Source organism: Eretmochelys imbricata, chromosome 15 (assembly GCF_965152235.1).
Source record: "Eretmochelys imbricata isolate rEreImb1 chromosome 15, rEreImb1.hap1, whole genome shotgun sequence".
NCBI classification, from domain to species: domain Eukaryota; kingdom Metazoa; phylum Chordata; order Testudines; family Cheloniidae; genus Eretmochelys; species Eretmochelys imbricata.
In genome coordinates this window covers 3,071,572-3,090,290 of record NC_135586.1, presented here as the reverse complement: position 1 = coordinate 3,090,290, position 18,719 = coordinate 3,071,572, and the positions used below count along the sequence as shown (strand labels likewise).

Sequence of the window (18,719 nt, the reverse complement as noted above, 5' to 3'; positions counted from 1 at the left end):
GCGGGGGTCCAGAATAGGGAGTGTTCCCTGGAAGAACTCACCAGGGCCAAAGCATTAGAATACAGGAGAAGCCATTTCCTCCCAGCCCTCCCTACAGAAGATGGAGGCCTCCGAAGGCAAGCTGGACGCTACAGTTCCTCCCGAGCAGGCTGGGAAAGTGGGAGGAGTCTGGGCTCCTGGATAAATGGGGCCTCCTCCCTGTTTGCAAACCAGACCCCAGTGGCTGTGAAAGGGGGGACAGGCTGGGCCCAGTCCCTGTGGCTCCTGAGAAGGAGGGAGAGGGCACAGTGCATCTCCTGCTTGTGACCCTGCATGGGAACCAGTCCCAAAGCAGGCCTTGCTTGTCCTCAGGGATTCCCTGTTCCCCTCCATCTCGTGCACTCATTGCTACCAAGGCAGTAGGTGTGCAGTGCTGCCCAGTGAGAATGGCAGCACGCTACACTGGCCACGCACTGGGTCCAATGACACAGGCCCAGCCTGGTGGGTGCTGCTGCGCGGAGCAGCTGTTTCCCCCAGAGCCCCAGGAGCCAGGACAGCTGCTGACCTCTGTCCCCAGTGCTCTCTGGCCTGGGATCTCGGACTTCTGAAAACTCCCCCGTGCCATGGACTCCAGCCCAGATCCTCACAGGTAGACAGACTCCTAAGCTCCACTGAGCTCTCTGGAAGTTGGGAGCCTAGATGACTTGGAGGCTCTGGGCCTGTGTTACCGAGTTAGAAACTTGTCCTCACACTTGGTAAATCCCACATTCCTAATCAGGCCTTGGGGGGACAGACCAGGCCATTGGGTCCGGGATAGGGAGCCATTTACCTCTGTGGCTATTTCAAATCCAGCCCTTGCTGTTCCCTCCTGATCACGGCTCTTTGCCTCATGCACAGTGGGTTGGCGGGTCTCCATCCAGTTTCTAGTGGGCAGAGTCCACACTGCAAAAACATTGCCAGTGGCCCTGACCAGCCCTGGTGGAGAGGAGAGAGCCAGCCAGAGGCTGTCCCTCCAGTCCAGGAAGAAGGGGCCCTGGTGGCTCTGTCTGAGGGCACTCTGCCCTGCCAGGGGGAGAGGGCTCCACACTCTAGGCCACTGGCCAGCACTGATGTTTGAAACCTCTTGCTGCCTGCCCACAAAGCTGACCCACCTGAAAGGGTGGGTGTGATTAATGCAAACCAAGAGGATGCTGCCTCTACGTTATTAGTGAGAAGCCAGCCTAAGTGCCTCCTCCCCACTCTTCCTATTCGTGCGGTGGGCTCTGGGCCTGCACCACACTGTGGGTAGCTTCATACCTGTGATGTTTGGGGTCTGCGGCTACTGTGATAAAAGCTGGTGCATCCTCCATGGCATCAAAATACTCTGTCTCCTCATCTTCATCACTGGCTTCCCCTTTGGCAGGCGGCACACTCCCTGCGGGCACAAAGAACAACCCGGTCAGCGCCGCATCTTCCCCTGCCTGCTCACACAGAGCATTAACATCTGCTCCCAGACCAGAGCCCCAGTGGATCCCCACAGACCTTCGCTCTTCCCCCCTGCCCCATGGTGCTGTCTGTCTGTCCCCTTCCCTCTCCTCTCTCACGCCCAGCGTTATGCTGGCTGAAGGGTGCTGGTGGAGCTGGGTAGCCAAGTTCCCCCTAAGCTGCGTGACTGCGCAGCTGCCTATTAAGTGCCACACAGGCACTAAGGGCTGCAGCGGGGAGAGGTGCCTCTCCCCAAGCCCCAGACCTGCTGCCTCTCCCCGCCGGCCCAGCCCCAGCCCCAGCCCAGCCCTGGACCTGCCGCGGCTGGGGAACAGCCGCCCCTCCTCCGGCCTGGCCCGGGGCCTGCCGCGGCTGGGGAGACACCTCTTCCCCCAGCCCAGCTGCTGCAGTGATAGAGAGCTGGGGGGGGTCCGCTCTCCCCACCGTAGCCTCACTGCACGTCAAACCCCTCATCCCCAGCCCCAACCCAGAGCTGGCACCCCCAGCTAGAGCCCTCACCCCCCTGCACCCCAACCCTCTGCCCCAGCCCTGAGCCCCCTCCCACACTCTGAACCCCTCGGCCCCACCCCCACCACATGAATGTTGTTATGTGCACCCATAGGAAGGTCACGTGTCACACAACACCTCCCTGTTGCTGCACATAACAAAATTAATTCCGCATGTGGGTGGGAAAAAATGAGGGGGACACTGCTGGGCAGACTTTGCTCCTGCCCAATCAGGGCACAAAACGCTTTGGTACCACGGTGATGAGTGCCTCACAGATGCCATCAATGCCTGGATTCAGCTGGAAGTTTACCATGTGACCGGTGTGTCCCATCAAATATGGTTCAAATTTCAAAACAGACACGTTCAACTGGCAATCTAGTCAATCTCAAACAACGAGTTTAATGGCGTTTTTGGGGCTGTCCCCAAGGCCCCTGCTATTTGCCGGGGGGGGGGGGGGGGGAGGAGGGATTTATAACATTTGCTTATGTTTAAAAAATGTTCTTCCCTGAGAGATCTGAACCAATAACAGGGAACATGCCTGCCCAGAGACACAGGGGCTAGAACTAGGGGTGCTGCAGCACCCCCTGGCGTGAAGTGGTTTCCATCATATAAAGAGTTTGCAGTTTGGGCCAATGGCTCTCAGCCCCGCCCACTATCCAGCAGCCCTGCCCAGGGACTCCAAACCCTGCTGCTGTTTGTTCCCCCAAGAGCTATGATCTGACCCTTCCTCCATTCAGACACCAGCACCCCATCATCCCCCACACTGACCATTAACACTCCTCTGGGCGGGTGCTCTGATGGCACACCCTCCAGTCGATACAAGACACAGCTACTAAGAGTCACATCCTAGCTGACTAGCTGAGCACTTCACCAGCATCAAGATCGAGCTTCTTGGGATCAGTGTAACTCTGCCTCTCCCTCTGCTCTGCCACTGAGGCCGGCCTTGGATGCCATTTGGCCCCTTCTCCAACACACTTCTCCACGCTGCCCTTCCTGATGCATGGAACCCCCTCCAGGAGCTGAGCCATAAGGCTACAACCCTCTCATCCTTCCAATCCTTCCTCAGGCCCACCTCCTACAAGAAATCAGCCAACCAAAGACGGCTGGGCCTGGGGCATTTGGGGAGAGCTGATCGAAACAACCACCTCCAATGATTTGGAACTGTGAAATTGCGGAATGACTCCCGTGGTGTCCACATGCTACAGTGGCCTTTACCCAGCCTCCCTCCTCGCTTTGCTCCCACGGTGGAACACGGGCACTTGCTCCCCCTTGTTTCAGACCTTGTCAGGTCTTTGGGGGAAGGGACATGGTCTTCCTGTGTCTTTGTATGGCACCAAGCAGTGCCGATTCTACTGGGGGCTGCTGGTTGCTATTGCAATACAAATCAGAGACCCCGGCAGGCAATTTTCAGCTCAATGGTTCAAGTCTGACAAAGTTAGGAGCAACTGAAAAATGGAACAAAGACAGAAGCAACTGGGACTCCAGGCATCACAACCAGCTGGGCCTGCTGCCTATTGGGGCGAAATGACGACACACGACGTGCTGCCGAATGCACCATGTAAACAGGCTCTGGGCAAGTCTACACGACAGCCGCCATTACAGCAGCGCAGCTAAGACGCCATAGCGTGGGCACTTCCTGCATCGACAGGAGGGGTTATTCCGTTCCTGTAGCTAATCCATCCCTCCAAGAGGCAGGAGGTAGGTCAAGGGAAGAATCTGCAATGAAGACCCAGACACTGTGCTGTCCATGCACCTTCTCCAGCCAGCAAGCTGCATTTTGCTCTCCCATCCCCCAAAGGAAATCTGTTCTCTTCTCTTTGCTTGGTCCTGGCTCACTGGGATCCATACGGAAGGGATGTGCTGTGACATTTTCCCTGGCAGTGCTAATCACGACACACTGCACATCTTCAGAAGCCTAAAGAGGGGACTGGGGGTAAATGTCTATGCCATGTGGGTGTTTTAGCGGGGGAAAAAAAGGCCCACAAGGGGCTGCTCCCCAGCACACCCTGCTACAAGCTGCCTCCCAGCACTGTGTGCTAGCTAATGGCCCCAGAGAGGGGCAATGTGGGTGGGGCATGGACCAGCTCCTAGCCCTGCCTCCTTCCAGCCATAATGGCTATGCTGGTTACCCAGGTGTAGCAGGGGATGTTTCTCCCAGTGTCGGGGGCAGTAAGCCTTCAAAACACATCATACTGCCATCCAGCTCTGCTAGGGTGGCACACCTCCTCTCCACCCTCCATGCAGTGCAGCCAGAAGGGACCACTGTGATCATCTGACCTCTATCGCACAGCCCAGAGACCTGCCCCATAAGAGTTCCTAGGGCAGAGCTTTTAGAAAAATATCCACTCCCGATTTAAAAATTGCCAGTGATGGAGAATCACCACACCCCTGGGTAAATTGTTCCAATGGTTAATCACCCTCAGTCTTAAAAACGTACTTCTCATTTCCGGTCTGAATTTGTCTAGCTTCAGCTTCCAGACCTCGACTCTTGTTAGACCTTTCTCTGCTGGGCTGAAGAGCCAGTTATCCAATATTTGTTCCCCATACAAGTATTTATAGACTATAATGAAATCACCCCTTAACCTTCTCTCTGTTAAGCAAAACACCTCAAGCTCCTTGAGTCTATCACTCTAAGGCAGGTCTTCTGATCCTTTAATCATTCTCATGGCTCTTCTCTGAACCGTCTCCAATTTATCAACATCCTCCTTGAATTACGTGCCCCAGAACTGACCACAGTTTATTCCAGCAAAAATGACACCAGTGCCAAATACGGAAGTGCTATGACCTCTCTACTCCAACTCAAAATCCCCCTGTTTATGCACCCAAGGATTACATTAGCCCTTTTGGCCACAGCAACACTCCGGGAAATAGATTGGTGTGTCCCCCTTCAGCACCTGATGGGGCTGTACACAGCATGGGGCTTCTGCTAAGCCCAGGCTACGTCTTCTCTTCCCACCTGAGAAATAGCCCAGCTCTGCAAATGCAGCTTAGTTTGTGCCGCACTCGAGGCCTATGCTGATATGAAACACCTGCTCCTAGGCGCTTTTCACTGTCCTTTGGCAGGCAGGTATCTCCAGTTAGCAGCCAGACATCAGAAAGTCTTGGAGAAGGAGGATAATGTCTCAGACTGGCTCAGTGTGGGACAGAACCATTCTTGGGCTCTATTCCTGACTCTAGAAGAAAACGTACTCTTGTGCTGGAGCAGGGGACCCACAGGTCAAGGCTCCTGCATTCAATTTCCTGGATGGGGAAGGAGTATGATCTAGTGGTCAGAGCAGGGGCCTGGCAAGCTGGGCTCTTAGGTTAAATCCCTAGGTCTTGGAGGCAGCGTGGTTAGAGTAGGGGACTGGGAGTCAGGATGTCTGGATTCAGATCCTGGCTGTTGAAAGGAGTGTGATGTAGTGATCACAGCATGGGGGAAAACAGAATCCCTGAGATCGATTCCCTACTGTACCACTGCCTTGCTCTGTGACACTTGGCAGGTGATTTCGCCTCTTTGCCTCAGCTCCCTCCCCCTCCAGAAATGGGAACAATAAACCATTCCCAGGGATGTCAAATGCTTTGAGCCACTTGGGCCAAAGGCCCTAGAGGAGCAGATATACTTATGCCCCATGTTCCTCGCTGGCAGGAGGCCACCTGTTACATTGCATCACAAACCCATGTTGTGATGACACTGCCCTGTGCGGAGAGCCCCACAGCTACGGAGCATCACAGTGAGAGGCTCCTTTACGCTGGAGGGCTCTGGTGGGGTTGAATGTTACGTATTTATCTGAGTGGATCCATTCCCCTGACCCCAACGTGGCATTAGACACAAGGGAACTGCCCCAGCCTGGCATTAGACATTGCCAAGGAACGAGCTGCTACTGGTCAGTTAAGGCTCCATTTGTGGGGTACAATGAAACCAAACCCTGCTGCTGCTGGTGAACCCAGACACCCTTCTGGCTGCCTGGGGACGACAATTTGGCACCAGCATCACCTGCAATTCGGTTTTATTCTCCAGCAATGATTGCAACCAGCAAACGAAACCCAGATGAGACCCCAGCCACGGGAGGTGGGCAAAGGGCTCCAGTGCTCTCATGTGCAGTAGAGGCAACGGCGGGAAGAGCGGGATTCCCCTGGGGAGACCCGCTCCTAGGGAGGCAGCTGTATTACCGCCTCGTCACAGGCCACGCCTGTCCCATACCCCGCAACGAGCTTTCACCTGAGAAAAAATCCATGGGCATGATGGGCTGCCCTGCCCATCCTTCCCGTCTCTGCTGGTGCCCTACCAGTGGCTGACTGGGAACGAGCGAGAGGGCAGTCCCTCATCCCTCCTGCCCCATCTCCCGCCCCGCCCCCATACTGCTGGGCTCTGTCAGTGACTCCCCGGAGCCATTGTGAGATCTCAGCAGCAGAGCTCACATTGTGACATCCCAGCAGCAGAGGTCTTGGGCTGGCGGGCGGGACCCAGGCCATTGGCGTCCCAGCCCTCTGGGCCCCCGGGGAAGGAGGCCGCTCACCCTTGGAAGTGCTGCTGACTGCTGTGGCGCTCGAGGACAGGCCGGGGGCTCCCCGGCAGGCCCGTTCCAAGCTGTTGTGCTGTTTGGCTAACTGCTCAATGGTCTCCTCCAGGCAGATCCTTTGCTCCCGCTCATACTGTAGAGCCCGCTGCCATTTCCGACTGTGGCTCTCGGCTAACTCCAGGAAGTCGCGGCAAGCCTGGGGGAAACAAGAAACACACAGGTCAGGCTCCCTCGGGGACAGGCCCCAGTCGCGGGCAAACAGCACTGCCCACAGCAGCTCAGGGTCTCTGTCAAAGGAGCCAAGAGAAGGGGCTTTTCATTCTGGAGCTCTGTGCTCCTCCCACATCTCAGGGAGCCCTTCACCAGGAGCAGCACTCCAGCCTTTCTTTCCCCTTCAGATCTTCAGCCCCCCCAGCCTTGCCCTCCCCGTGCAATCGGGGCTGGGGGACTTTTCGGTTTGCTGGCAGTTCCAAAAAAATGAAAATAAAACATTTGGTTTGGGTCAAACTGAATTTGAAAAAATTCTGCAAATCAAAACAGTCTGTTTGGGATCAAACAAAGCATGTTGTTCAACTGGAAATACAGTATTTTCCAAGGGCTAGATTCATAAAATAGCCAAAGGTGGGGTTTCCCTTTTAGCCCACTGGCTGGCATGCTCACTTAAGACAATCCTAGCTGGAGAGTCTGCAGGACAGGGATTTGAACCCGGGTCTCCACCATCCTGACCTGAACCATTAGCCTGGGGTCAGGCCTCTCTGTCTCTCCTATCCCACTTAGTATACAGTACTTGAACAGTCATTGGGCCAGAGGATAAAATGGGGAGACAATGACACTGCAGCTTGGAGGTTAGGCTCCTCACCAGGGGGGTGACAGCATCAAGATCAAGTCTCTGCACTATTGAATATTTCATTATTTATACAAAATAGAAGAGCTTCAGCAGGCGACCCTGAGGGCACCCCACCCCAGAACAGCTAAAAGACTGGTGGGGAGCGCATGTCCCTGGCAGAGGAGAAGGTTCAAATCCTGCTCCTGAGTGGGGATTCATACTTGGGTTTCCCACATCCCAGGGGAGTGCCCTGACCACACAGCTAAAAGCGAGCTTTGAGCTAGATGTCATTACTATCAGGTGGGGGCACATATGGTTGAAAAAGACCCTACTCAAAGAGTGGGTATCAGTGGTTCCCTGTCAAACAGGCAGGGCGTATCTAGCAGGGTTGCACAGGAGTCAGGCCTGGGTCTGATACTATTCAATACTGTTGTTTGACTTGGATAATGGAGTGGAGAGCAACCTTATAACGTTTGGAGATGACATCAGACTAGGAGGGGTTGCCAGCACTTTGGAGGACAGGATTAGAATTCAATTGACCTTGACAAATTTGTTGATTTCAGACCAATTCTCCAGAGGAAATTCAGTAAAGACAAGTGCAAAGTGCTTCACTTAACAAGTGAAACTAAAATGCATGACAATGAAAAGGGGAATAACTGGCTAGGTGGCAGTACTTCTGAAAAGGATCTGGGTGGTTAGAGTGGATCACAAATTCAATATGAGTTAATGTGATGCAGTTGCAAAAATGACTAATATCATTCTAGGCTGCATTAACAGGAATGTCGTATGTAAGACACAGGAGGTAATTGTCTTGCTCTACTCAGCACTGGTGAGGCCTCAGCTGGATACTGTGTCCAATTCTAGAAACCACACTTTAGGAAAGATGTGGACAAATTAGAGAGAGTCTAGAGGAGAGCAACTAAAATGATAAAAGGTTTAGAAAACCTGACCTACGAGGAAAAGTTAACACTGGGCATATTTACTCTTGAGAGCAGAAGACTGAGGGGGACCCGATAACAGCCTTCAGATATGGCAAGGGTTATTCTAAAGAAGACAGTGATCAGTTTTTCTCCATGTTCACTGAACGTAGCACAAGAAGTAATGGGCTTAATCTGCAGCATGGGAGATTTAGGTTAGATATTAGGAAAGTCTTTCTAATGATAAGGGTATAGAATCATAGAAGATTAGGATTGGAAGAGACCTCAGGAAGCCATCTAGTCCAACCCCCTGCTCAAAGCAGGACCAACCCCAACTAAATCAACCCAGCCAGGGCTTTGTCAAGCCTGACCTTAAAAACCTCTAAGGAAGGAGATTCCACCACCTCCCTAGGTAACCCATTCCAGGGCTTCACCATCCTCCTAGTGAAATAGCGTTTCCTAATATTCAACCTAGACCTCCCCCACTGCAATTTGAGACCATTACTCCTCATTCTGTCATCTGCCACCACGGAGAACAGCCAAGCTCCATCCTCTTTGGAACCCCCCTTCAGGTAGTTGAAGGCTGCTATCAAATCCCCGCTCATTCTTCTCTTCTGCAGACTAAATAAGCCCAGTTCCCGCAGCCTCATTCCTTAAGCTCTGGAATGGGCTTCTAAGGGATGGTGTGGAATCCCTGTCACTGGAGCTTTTTGAGGACAGGTTGGACAGACTCCTGTCAGGGATGGTGTAGGTTGAGCTGGTCTGGCCTGAGGAAGGGGGCTGCGCCTGCTGACTTCTCAAGGTCCCATCCAGCCTGACATTTCTATGATTCTATGTTATAAGGGGGCAACACCATCCTACCTGCTCTGTAAACAAAACAATTTGGTGAATTCATGTCACCCAAAGCTGCATTTTTGGGCAGATAACCTAGCTGTCGAAAAATTTTGCCCAGCTAGGCGTACAGTACAGGTCACACAGCCGTGGTGTGAGAAACTGGCTCGGAATCTGTAGTCACGGCTCATTGCCCTGAGCATCCAAACATGGATATACTGAGCGCTAAGAGGCTTCAGGCCTCCTTGGGTTGCGGGGGGGGCAGTCAGGGAGTTTTACCGCTAGGCAGTGGCAACTGCGCTGCAAGTTTCACACACATTCAGCTCTGCTGATGCAGCTCAGTTTTCACTTGCAGGTCCCTTGTCATTTCAGTTATGGGATGCTGCCCCCCACCCCAGCTCTGCCACTGCCCCTCAACCCTGACCTGCCACCTCCCCTGGACATTTCAGTCCTGGCACCCCGGTCAATATTTGCACAGCATTTTAAAAACATGAAGTGCTAGAAGCAGTGTAACCTTGTGTGACAAAGGTCCTCCTCTGCCTTGGTGGGTCCTGTGCTTATTGGCGGATTTGCTCGCCTCAGAGATTCATGGCAGCCCTCAGTTTGGCCACTTTTGCTAGAGGCTCAAACCTGCCGTCCATCCAGCTAACCTTATCACTGGCCAGCATGGGGGAAACAGAACAATCCCCACAGTCTCTGTGTCCCACCTAGTGGGTCAGGGACAGGCCAGATCCCTTTCCAATTTAGACCTTCCCTTCTGGTGTTTCTCACAGATCAGGTTAACTCCCCCTGTGTCTGACTAGGAGTTGGGGAGAACCCAGGCCCACCCTCTACACCGGTTTCCAGCCAGGGCCCAGTGGATAGCAGCTGTCTACAATGTTCCCTGTATCAGCTGTGTGACAGCTACAACTCCCTGGGCTACTTCTCCACAGCCTTCCCCCAGCACCTTCTTTATCCTCACTGCAGGATCTTCCTCCTGAAGCCTGATCACACTTGAACTCTTCAGTCCTCCAGCAGCATACCTTCTCACTCCTTGCACACTCCCCTACTAACTGATGGGAGGTCCTTTTTAAACCAGGTGTCCAGATTAGTCTGCCTGCCATAATTGATTCTAGAAAGTTCTTAATTGACTCCTGGTGTCTTGATTAGCTTGCCTGTCTTAATTGGTTCTGGCAGGTTCCTGATTGCACTAGGGCAGCCCCTGCTCTGGTCACTCAGGGAACAGAAAACTGTTTATCCAGTGGCCAGTATATTTGCCTTCTATCAGACTCTTGTACCCCTGGATCCCAATAGGACCAGACTCCTGTACCCCACTGGTCTGGGTCTGTCACACTTGATTATCCAAACCAAGATCACATCCCATAACTTTTAATTACTCAGTACATTCCTAGGGTTCCAAAACCCCTTCGCTCTCACAACTGATGCCATGTCCTCCCAGGGGCGCTGTTCTCATAGAATCATAGAATCATAGAATATCAGGGTTGGAAGGGACCCCTGAAGGTCATCTAGTCCAACCCCCTGCTCGAAGCAGGACCAATTCCCAGTTAAATCATCCCAGCCAGGGCTTTGTCAAGCCTGACCTTAAAAACTTCCAAGGAAGGAGATTCCACCACCTCCCTAGGCAACGCATTCCAGTGTTTCACCACCCTCTTAGTGAAAAAGTTTTTCCTAATATCCAATCTAAACCTCCCCCACTGCAACTTGAGGCCATTACTCCTCGTTCTGTCATCTGCTACCATTGAGAACAGTCTAGAGCCATCCTCTTTGGAACCCCCTTTCAGGTAGTTGAAAGCAGCTATCAAATCCCCCCTCATTCTTCTCTTCTGCAGGCTAAACAATCCCAGCTCCCTCAGCCTCTCCTCATAAGTCATGTGTTCTAGACCCCTAATCATTTTTGTTGCCCTTCGCTGGACTCTCTCCAATTTATCCACATCCTTCTTGTAGTGTGGGGCCCAAAACTGGACACACTACTCCAGATGAGGCCTCACCAATGTCGAATAGAGGGGGACGATCACGTCCCTCGATCTGCTCGCTATGCCCCTACTTATACATCCCAAAATGCCATTGGCCTTCTTGGCAACAAGGGCACACTGCTGACTCATATCCAGCTTCTCGTCCACTGTCACCCCTAGGTCCTTTTCCGCAGAACTGCTGCCTAGCCATTCGGTCCCTAGTCTGTAGCGGTGCATTGGATTCTTCCGTCCTAAGTGCAGGACCCTGCACTTATCCTTATTGAACCTCATCAGATTTTTTTTGGCCCAATCCTCCAATTTGTCTAGGTCCTTCTGTATCCTATCCCTCCCCTCCAGCGTATCGACCACTCCTCCCAGTTTAGTATCGTCCGCAAATTTGCTGAGAGTGCAATCCACACCATCCTCCAGATCATTTATGAAGATATTGAACAAAACCGGCCCCAGGACCAACCCCTGGGGCACTCCACTTGACACCGGCTGCCAACTAGACATGGAGCCATTGATCACTACCCGTTGAGCCCGACGATTCTGGATTATCATTGTCATTCCAGTTCAGCAGCCCTGCTGCTCTGCCAATTCAAGGATTGAGTCTTAACTGCAGCCCCCAGAACTATTTCATTCTTGGTTGCGCCCCCCGGGTTCTGTCAATGCACCTCAGTCAGAGCCCCCCTGCTATTCCAGTCCTGGGTTTGCCCCCTGCTACCATAGGCCAGGCCTATTCCATCCAAACAGTGCACAGGTTTTGTGATGGGGACAAATATCCCTTGGGAACGAGGATGAGAAGGGAAAGAAGAGCCAACGGAAGAGACAGGCACTGCATTTCTCGCTGACTAATAAGGAAGAAGGACAGCCGTCTTCCTCCATCTTTGCTGAAGCAGAGTCCAGCCAGAACTACAATCCCCTGGCTGCTAATTAGACACAGTATGGTTTGAAAGCATAACAGTTCTTCCCCTGGGGTAGAGAGAGGACAGGTTATGCTGACAGGCAAGCAGCTACTTAGTCTCCCACATGGAGTGGTCTGCAAAACCTCTAAGGCTATGAATCGTAGAATCATAGAATATCAGGGCTGGAAGGGACCTCAGGAGGTCATCTAGTCCAACCCCCTGCTCAAAGCAGGACCAATCCCCTACTAAATCAGCCTAATTCGACATAAGTTGTGTCACTCAGGGGTGTGAATCAGCCACTCCCCTGAGTGACATAACTTATGCCGACTTAAGCGCTGGTGTGGACAGCGCTATGTTGGCGGGAAGCTACCACCACTCCAGGAGAATGGAGTAATTAAGCTGACGAGAGAGCTCTCTCCCGTTGGCTTAGAACACAGAGAGCTTTCAGCAGTGCACCCACATCACTGCGGCTGAGCTGCTGTACGCTCTCCTGTATAGCCAGAGCCTCGGAGCACTCAGAGCCTGTCTACACTAGCGTTTGAAAGCGCTCTGACTTGCTTTTGTAAGCGTAGCCAAGCCCTGAAGCTCCAAGGTGAGGAGTGTGGTCCACAGTAAGGGAAGGTAGCAGGTTAACAGAAGCCTCCAGGACTGTCAGTTTGACACTTTCACCAGCATCAGAGTCACAAGGTAGGTAAGGTAATATCAAGAGAAGCAGGTCTGATAAAGGATATTACCTCACCCACCTTGTCTATCCTGGGCCCAGCATGGCTACAGCAGACTGCATCCAGCATCAGAGTCACACAGACAGAGCCAAGGAATGGCCAATATATCCCTGCAACTCCCCAGAGGCTGCAACCAATGGGCGAGCTAGCTTTGTTTCCTTTACAACTTTACAAGAATGTGCTGGAATCTTAGTCCTATGCAGACAACGGGATTATTTCCAAATTCAGATGACCCACTCTGGCAGAGGGACACCACCAATAAAAAATAAAGCACACTTTTCTCTGAAAATGCATTAACTTCTGTCATAAGTAACAGCTAAGATCACCACAAATGAAAGAGTAGGGAACATGCAGCTCTCTCTTTTCAGTTTGTTCACATGTGCATTTGACAGTACTTTGCGCCTAGGCAGTTTCACTATTAGCCTTGGGACTACTCCCATGCTGGAAGCTAAACCTGCCTGTGTGTGCCGGATTGCGGTCTGAGTCAATTCACCGTTATTGTGGGGTCTCACACAGCTGCGCAGAAGAGAAAAGTGATCTAAAAACTAGGGAAATGTTATTGTAAGTGCCCAAAAATTGGTAGGGGGACTCAGGGTCATGCTAGCACTTGCAACAACCTTTAATTCATCTTTGAGAGTGCCGAGATGTCTAGTTGGCAGTGAGAGATACCATTAAGCTACTTTCAGTGTAACAGCCGTGTTAGTCTGTATTCGCAAAAAGAACAGGAGGACTTGTGGCACCTGAGAGACTAACCAAATTATTTGAGCATAAGCTTTCATGAGCTACAGCTCACTTCATTGGATGCATACTGTGGAAAATACAGAAGACGTTTTTATACACACAAACCATGAAAAAATGGGTGTTTATCACTACAAAAGATTTTCTCTCCCCCTACCCTACTCTCCTGTTGGTAATAGCTTATCTAAAGTAAGAGTGGGGGGGCGGGGGAGAAAACCTGGATTTGTGCTGGAAATGGTCCACCTTGATTATCATACACATTGTAAGGAGAGTGATCACTTTAGATAAGCTATCACCAGCAGGAGAGTAGGGTGGGGGGAGAGAAAACCCTTTGTAGTGCTAAACACCCATTTTTTCATGGTTTGTATGTATAAGAACATCTTCTGTATTTTCCACAGAATGCATCCGATGAAGTGAGCTGTAGCGCACGAAAGCTCATGCTCAAATAAATTGGTTAGTCTCTAAGGTGCCACAAGTCCTCCTTTTCATTAAGCTACTGTAGCACAAGAGGGGGAAAAGGGACACTATCAAGATGAAAATCATTCTGAAAAACCCACAGGTGTGTAACTAATAACAATTCAGATGATTAAAAGGGAGAGAACTTTAGACATCTAATACACTTGTCATCATTAATGGGGCTCATTTATTGTTTGAGCTTCAGTCTACTTGGATTTCACATGCACTTCACCCAGTTTTCTGCACTTCACTTATATGAACCAAGACTGGTCAGTTTCATTTAAATTTCTAGTTAGCTCCACTTTCTTGTTCTCATGTTCTAGCACCATGCTGCTGGGCCTGGGTTTCCCAATGGAACCCTGATTCCGTTAGAGATTTTTTAAAAAGAACAATTTCCATTAGTTAGATTTTCCAAACCATTTGTCTACAACATAAGCAAATTTTGGGCCTAAACCAGATTGACAGAGCCCCCCGGAGAAAGACGAACCATGGAAATACTGGAAAGTTGAAGGCTATCTTGTGAGTTATGTGATGAAATGTGCAATGAAGGAAATAACCCTCACATGTTAAAGACACATTACACACAGTTGCTAGAGTGTGTGTGAGAGCATGGATGTGTGTGTGTGCACACGTGTGCATACCTCTGTCTGTTCATGTGTGTTATGAAGTCGATGGGTGTACTAGGGACTTGGCTATTGTTGATTTTACATGGAAGGCGCCCAGATACTATGGTGAAGGGTGGCAGGATAAAGCCTTAGACAGATTATGGAGGAACACAATAGAGGCCCCATCCATCCTACACATATAGCTATTAGATCCTCTGTTATAAACTGTCCTTGGCCAAAAACAATTTATCACCTCACGTTCGTAAAGCATGTTTTGCTTTTTATTAATCTCTGTGCTGTTCACCAGTTCATATTTCTGTTAACAAAGGATTAGTAACTAGAGACCTGATCCTGCAAAAAAGAACACGTGTGCACTTTTACACACACATGTAGTCCCATTGACTTCAGTTGGACTACTCACTGCGTGCAGAGTTTAGCATATGTGTAAGATTTGAGGATTGGGGTCCAAGACACAAACCCTGTCCTCACCACAGGTAAAGCTGGATTTAACCTGGGCTGCTCTGAGGGCTCCGGGCTGCTATCATTGATTGCTGGCTGGTATCCGTAAGCAGCCCTGTGGGACGAAGTACTATCCATGGCATGAAGTATTATTCAGCATAGATAAGGGTCCCTAATGAGATACAGCCGCAGGCAGTTTTGTTAGCTAGCAATAAAACTTCCCTCGAAAAAAGCTTGCAAGCAAGAGCAGCAGCTCTGAACAGGTGGAGTTTGTCCTGCAGTCAGCACTTCTCTGCCTCCAGAGTCTTTCTAACTCATGAGCTGCAGTAGACTCTGGGAAGCAACCCAGAAGCCCTGTGGAGAAGGTTACAAAGGGAGATTTCCGGGGCACCGTTCAATAGCTGCCTGCCCATTAGTAGCGCATTAAGAGGACATTCAGGCTAGGACTCTAAGGCAATCCTCTGCGGCGAGAAGGACAGAGGCCCTAACGCTCCCTCCCGCGGCAGCCATGGGTCTGGTTCTGGGGCAGCGGTGGGGAGGGAGGGAGCGGCGTGCATTTCTTAGGGTTTGTCTTCCCATACAGTGCGACAAGCAGCACGGGTGCAACTGTGCTGATGTCGCACTTTAGTGAAGACATTACGATGCTAATGGGAGAGTGTCTCCTGTCCGCGTGGGTAATGCACCTGCCTGCTGTAGCTAGGTCACAGGAGACGCTCTCCCACCAACACAGTGCTGTCTACACAGGGGATAGGCCGGTGTAACGGCTTCACCTTCCTGACCGAGGCAGCTATCGCAATACAGCTCTGTAGTGTACACCTGGCCTGAGAGCTCAGTATCCCTATGCTTCTGGGGGGCTGACAGTGTCCGTGGGGTGGTTGGAGCGACAGAGCCTGGCCCAGGAAGGGGAGTGGTACAGCACAGGGGCACAATAAGCGTCAGCACGGTAAGCGGCCCAGGAGACTGGCAGCGACCGAGCAGCTGGCATAGCAAAGGGAACAGAATGCAACGGCCACAAGACATATTTTCTACTTCATTAAAAATCCTGACGTGACCTGTCTGAGCCAGGCTGCAGAGAGCTGTTGTGGCCAAGTTCTGAATTAAAGAGGTGTAAATAGGAGTCACTGGAGTTACCCCAGCATGACATTGGGGTAACGCAATGGAGAATCAGGGCCATATACTTCTTAAACACGGGGATTTCTCATTTGCAAAATGACATCAGCCCCCTGCCCCTGGCGGTGCCAGAGACGCTCGCCTGAGACAATGAGCTGGGTTCCTAACTGGGAGAGGTTTCTGCTTGCCCACTGTCCCCACTCCTGTCTATTTCTGAATTGATTGAGAACGGCGCCTTTTAAAGGGTCCGATCCTGCCCCCTGGAAGTCCATTGAGTGTTTCAGTGGGAGCAGGTCCAAGTACTGAACCACACCACTGAGCCAACAGGGGTGTTAATGCAGCATGCAGAGCCAAGGATTCCCTCGGAGCCAGTCTGCTTACCGCCTGGTCTGGCAAAGGAGCAAACAGGAGATGAAGACAGCCCTGGGGTGACCCCTCCTCGTGGCACAGGGGTAATGCCCATCAAGTGGGGCAGGGAGCATTTCATCAGAGAGAGCCCTGAACACGACGATACAAATGTCAACAAGAGCTAAAGTCCTTGGAGAAAGTTGCTATTCTGAGTTACGCTCATTGGCTCTGGTGCCCCGTGGGTCACCGACCAGCCGAGTTCTCACCAGAGCCTCAACGTGTGTGCCCTATGCCAGGGGCTGCCGGGGAGTTGGTGTGGGGCTGGACGTGCTGGGAGAATCTCCCGCTGTGGGTTACAGCTTCTTTACATCCCCCTTTGCATTCCCTGAACATCAAAGTTGAGTGCCAGGATCTGGCCCAGACAGCGGAAGGGCCAGATTCTGAGCTCATACTGGTTTTACTGTGGACGGACAACGGTGTAACTGAGAGCAGCATCTGACTGAAGTGAGTCTGAGCTGGAGTAGCTGCCAGGCTGAGGGGCCAGACGCAGGTGGAAATGGCCCCAGTCCAGACCTGCCTCATGTCTTATTGGTCAAAGCCAAAGGCATGCTGGGCTCGTGGTACATGTACCTCCCTCCAACCCTCAGCAGCCGTGTGACACCAACTGCCAGTCAGACTCTGACCCAGGTACCAAGATGTACCTTAACTCCCTTCCTATCACCCCTGCATTCATCCCAGCACCCTGGGGACACACAGTCCTTCGGTTTTCGCTAGAGACCCCTCTTTGTGCGGGGCTTTGGTGGTCCACTGGCATCTGCAATGCAGGATCAGAGCAGGGGTCACCCTTGGTTAGTCAGCTCACGCATCTGAGCAAATTGAGCGGGTCTGGCCCACACCAGCCATGGGGAACGTCACGCCCAGCCCGCGAATGCTGCCGCCCACAGTGGACTGGAGAGACATCAGCCCTATGTCTCGGCAAAGGGGCATTTCTGTAGCACCAGCCACAAGGCATAGCTGCCCATCTGCTCGTAACTGAACTAGATCCCTGGCCAGCTCCAAACATCCAGGACACCCTGGCTTGGCTTCTACTTATTCTAGCACCAAGAGCTCTTGGAGAGCCAGGAGGATGAAATCCTTCCAGGCCACAGAGGGGCAGCAGCAATGCTCTGCAGTCACTGCTCCAGCCTCCGGGCTGGACTAGCTTCTGTGGGGATGGGGAGAACGGCTGGTAGATCTACCCCTTCCAGAGGCGCCAACATTGGGATTTCCCCGGGGTCCACCCCAGGCCCCAGCCTTACTCCAGCCCTTCCCCCAATCTCCCACCCCCTGCCTCTTCCTGCCCCCACTCCTCCCCCCAGCGCCGCTGAACAGCTGATCTGCAGGGCTGCAGGTGGGTGCAGAGTACCCATAATTTTTTCCCCATGGGTGCTCCAGCCCTGGATAACCCATGGAGTCAGCACCTATGACCCCTCCCCCACCTCACCTGCACACCCCCCCACCCCCACCCCCCGCACATAGCTGTATGAAGGGAGCCCTTGGGGAGCTGGGTTCCATGGTGTTCATGGGGGGCAGACTCCCTGGATCCTGTTCTCCCTCCCCTGGGCAATGAAACTGTACCCAGTGCTCTGCATCTGCCCCCCCTCCCCAGGCCCTACACAGGAGGGGGCGGGATTTGTCCCCAAATTATCCCATACTCCTAGCTGGAAAAGACTAATTCGCTCCCCACATCCATCACCTCCCCCCGCCCCAGGACCGGTCCCTCCAATCTACTGGCTAGCACACTGTGCAACCTGGCTGCAAGTGCCCCAGCGACAGGGCTCCCCCATGTCCACGGGCGGTGAATCCAGAGTCTCCCTGTGGAGAGCTCGCCCCACCTCACACCTGCCCTTCCCCCCCAGTGAGATGGTGACGATGATCCTAATGCCAGCGCGGTAACTCGCAGAGCTGCAGGGACGCCTGCCTGGCACATCCCTGAGACACAGGGGCAGCAGAGCAGCAGAGAGCACAGGGTTGAAGAACCCAGATGCACAGACAGGGGTCATGGAAAGTTCCTCTTCCCCTAAAGGAAGGAGAAAGAGAGGAAACCAGAACAGCAAGTTTTAGAGAGTTCCACAATGTGCCACGTCCGGGCGCCCTTTACAGACAGTCACTCCACCCTGGCTTGACCCCAGAGGCAGAGCATAATGGCCTTCCCTCGCCTGCTCCATTAGGCACATCTGCCAAACCAGGGGAGCCATCCACAGGGCAGGCAGCAGACGTGGGTGGATGCTGCCTCTCCAAGGCTTTGATGTTTTGTACCCAACCTCAGAGTCAAAGTCTCTCTCCAAATCAAAGACTTTTTCATCTGCGTATTGTCCTGAAAACTGCCAGCACTGACAGCATTCTAATTAATTGTACA

At 52.3% G+C, this 18,719-nt stretch overlaps 1 protein-coding gene across 6 annotated transcripts in view; it reads right to left on the bottom strand.

Annotated features, from left to right (window-relative positions):
* The window catches only part of OSBP2 (oxysterol binding protein 2), a 354,387-nt gene that overhangs the window by 54,496 nt on the left and 281,172 nt on the right, over positions 1 to 18,719 (bottom strand). For all 6 annotated transcript variants that reach the window (XM_077834776.1, XM_077834778.1, XM_077834780.1 and 3 more), the window contains 2 exons: positions 6,450 to 6,648; positions 1,276 to 1,393 (listed from right to left, as the gene is read on the bottom strand). In XM_077834776.1, the coding sequence (XP_077690902.1) occupies positions 1,276 to 1,393; positions 6,450 to 6,648 (317 nt within the window). The remainder of the gene's footprint in view (positions 1 to 1,275; positions 1,394 to 6,449; positions 6,649 to 18,719) is intronic.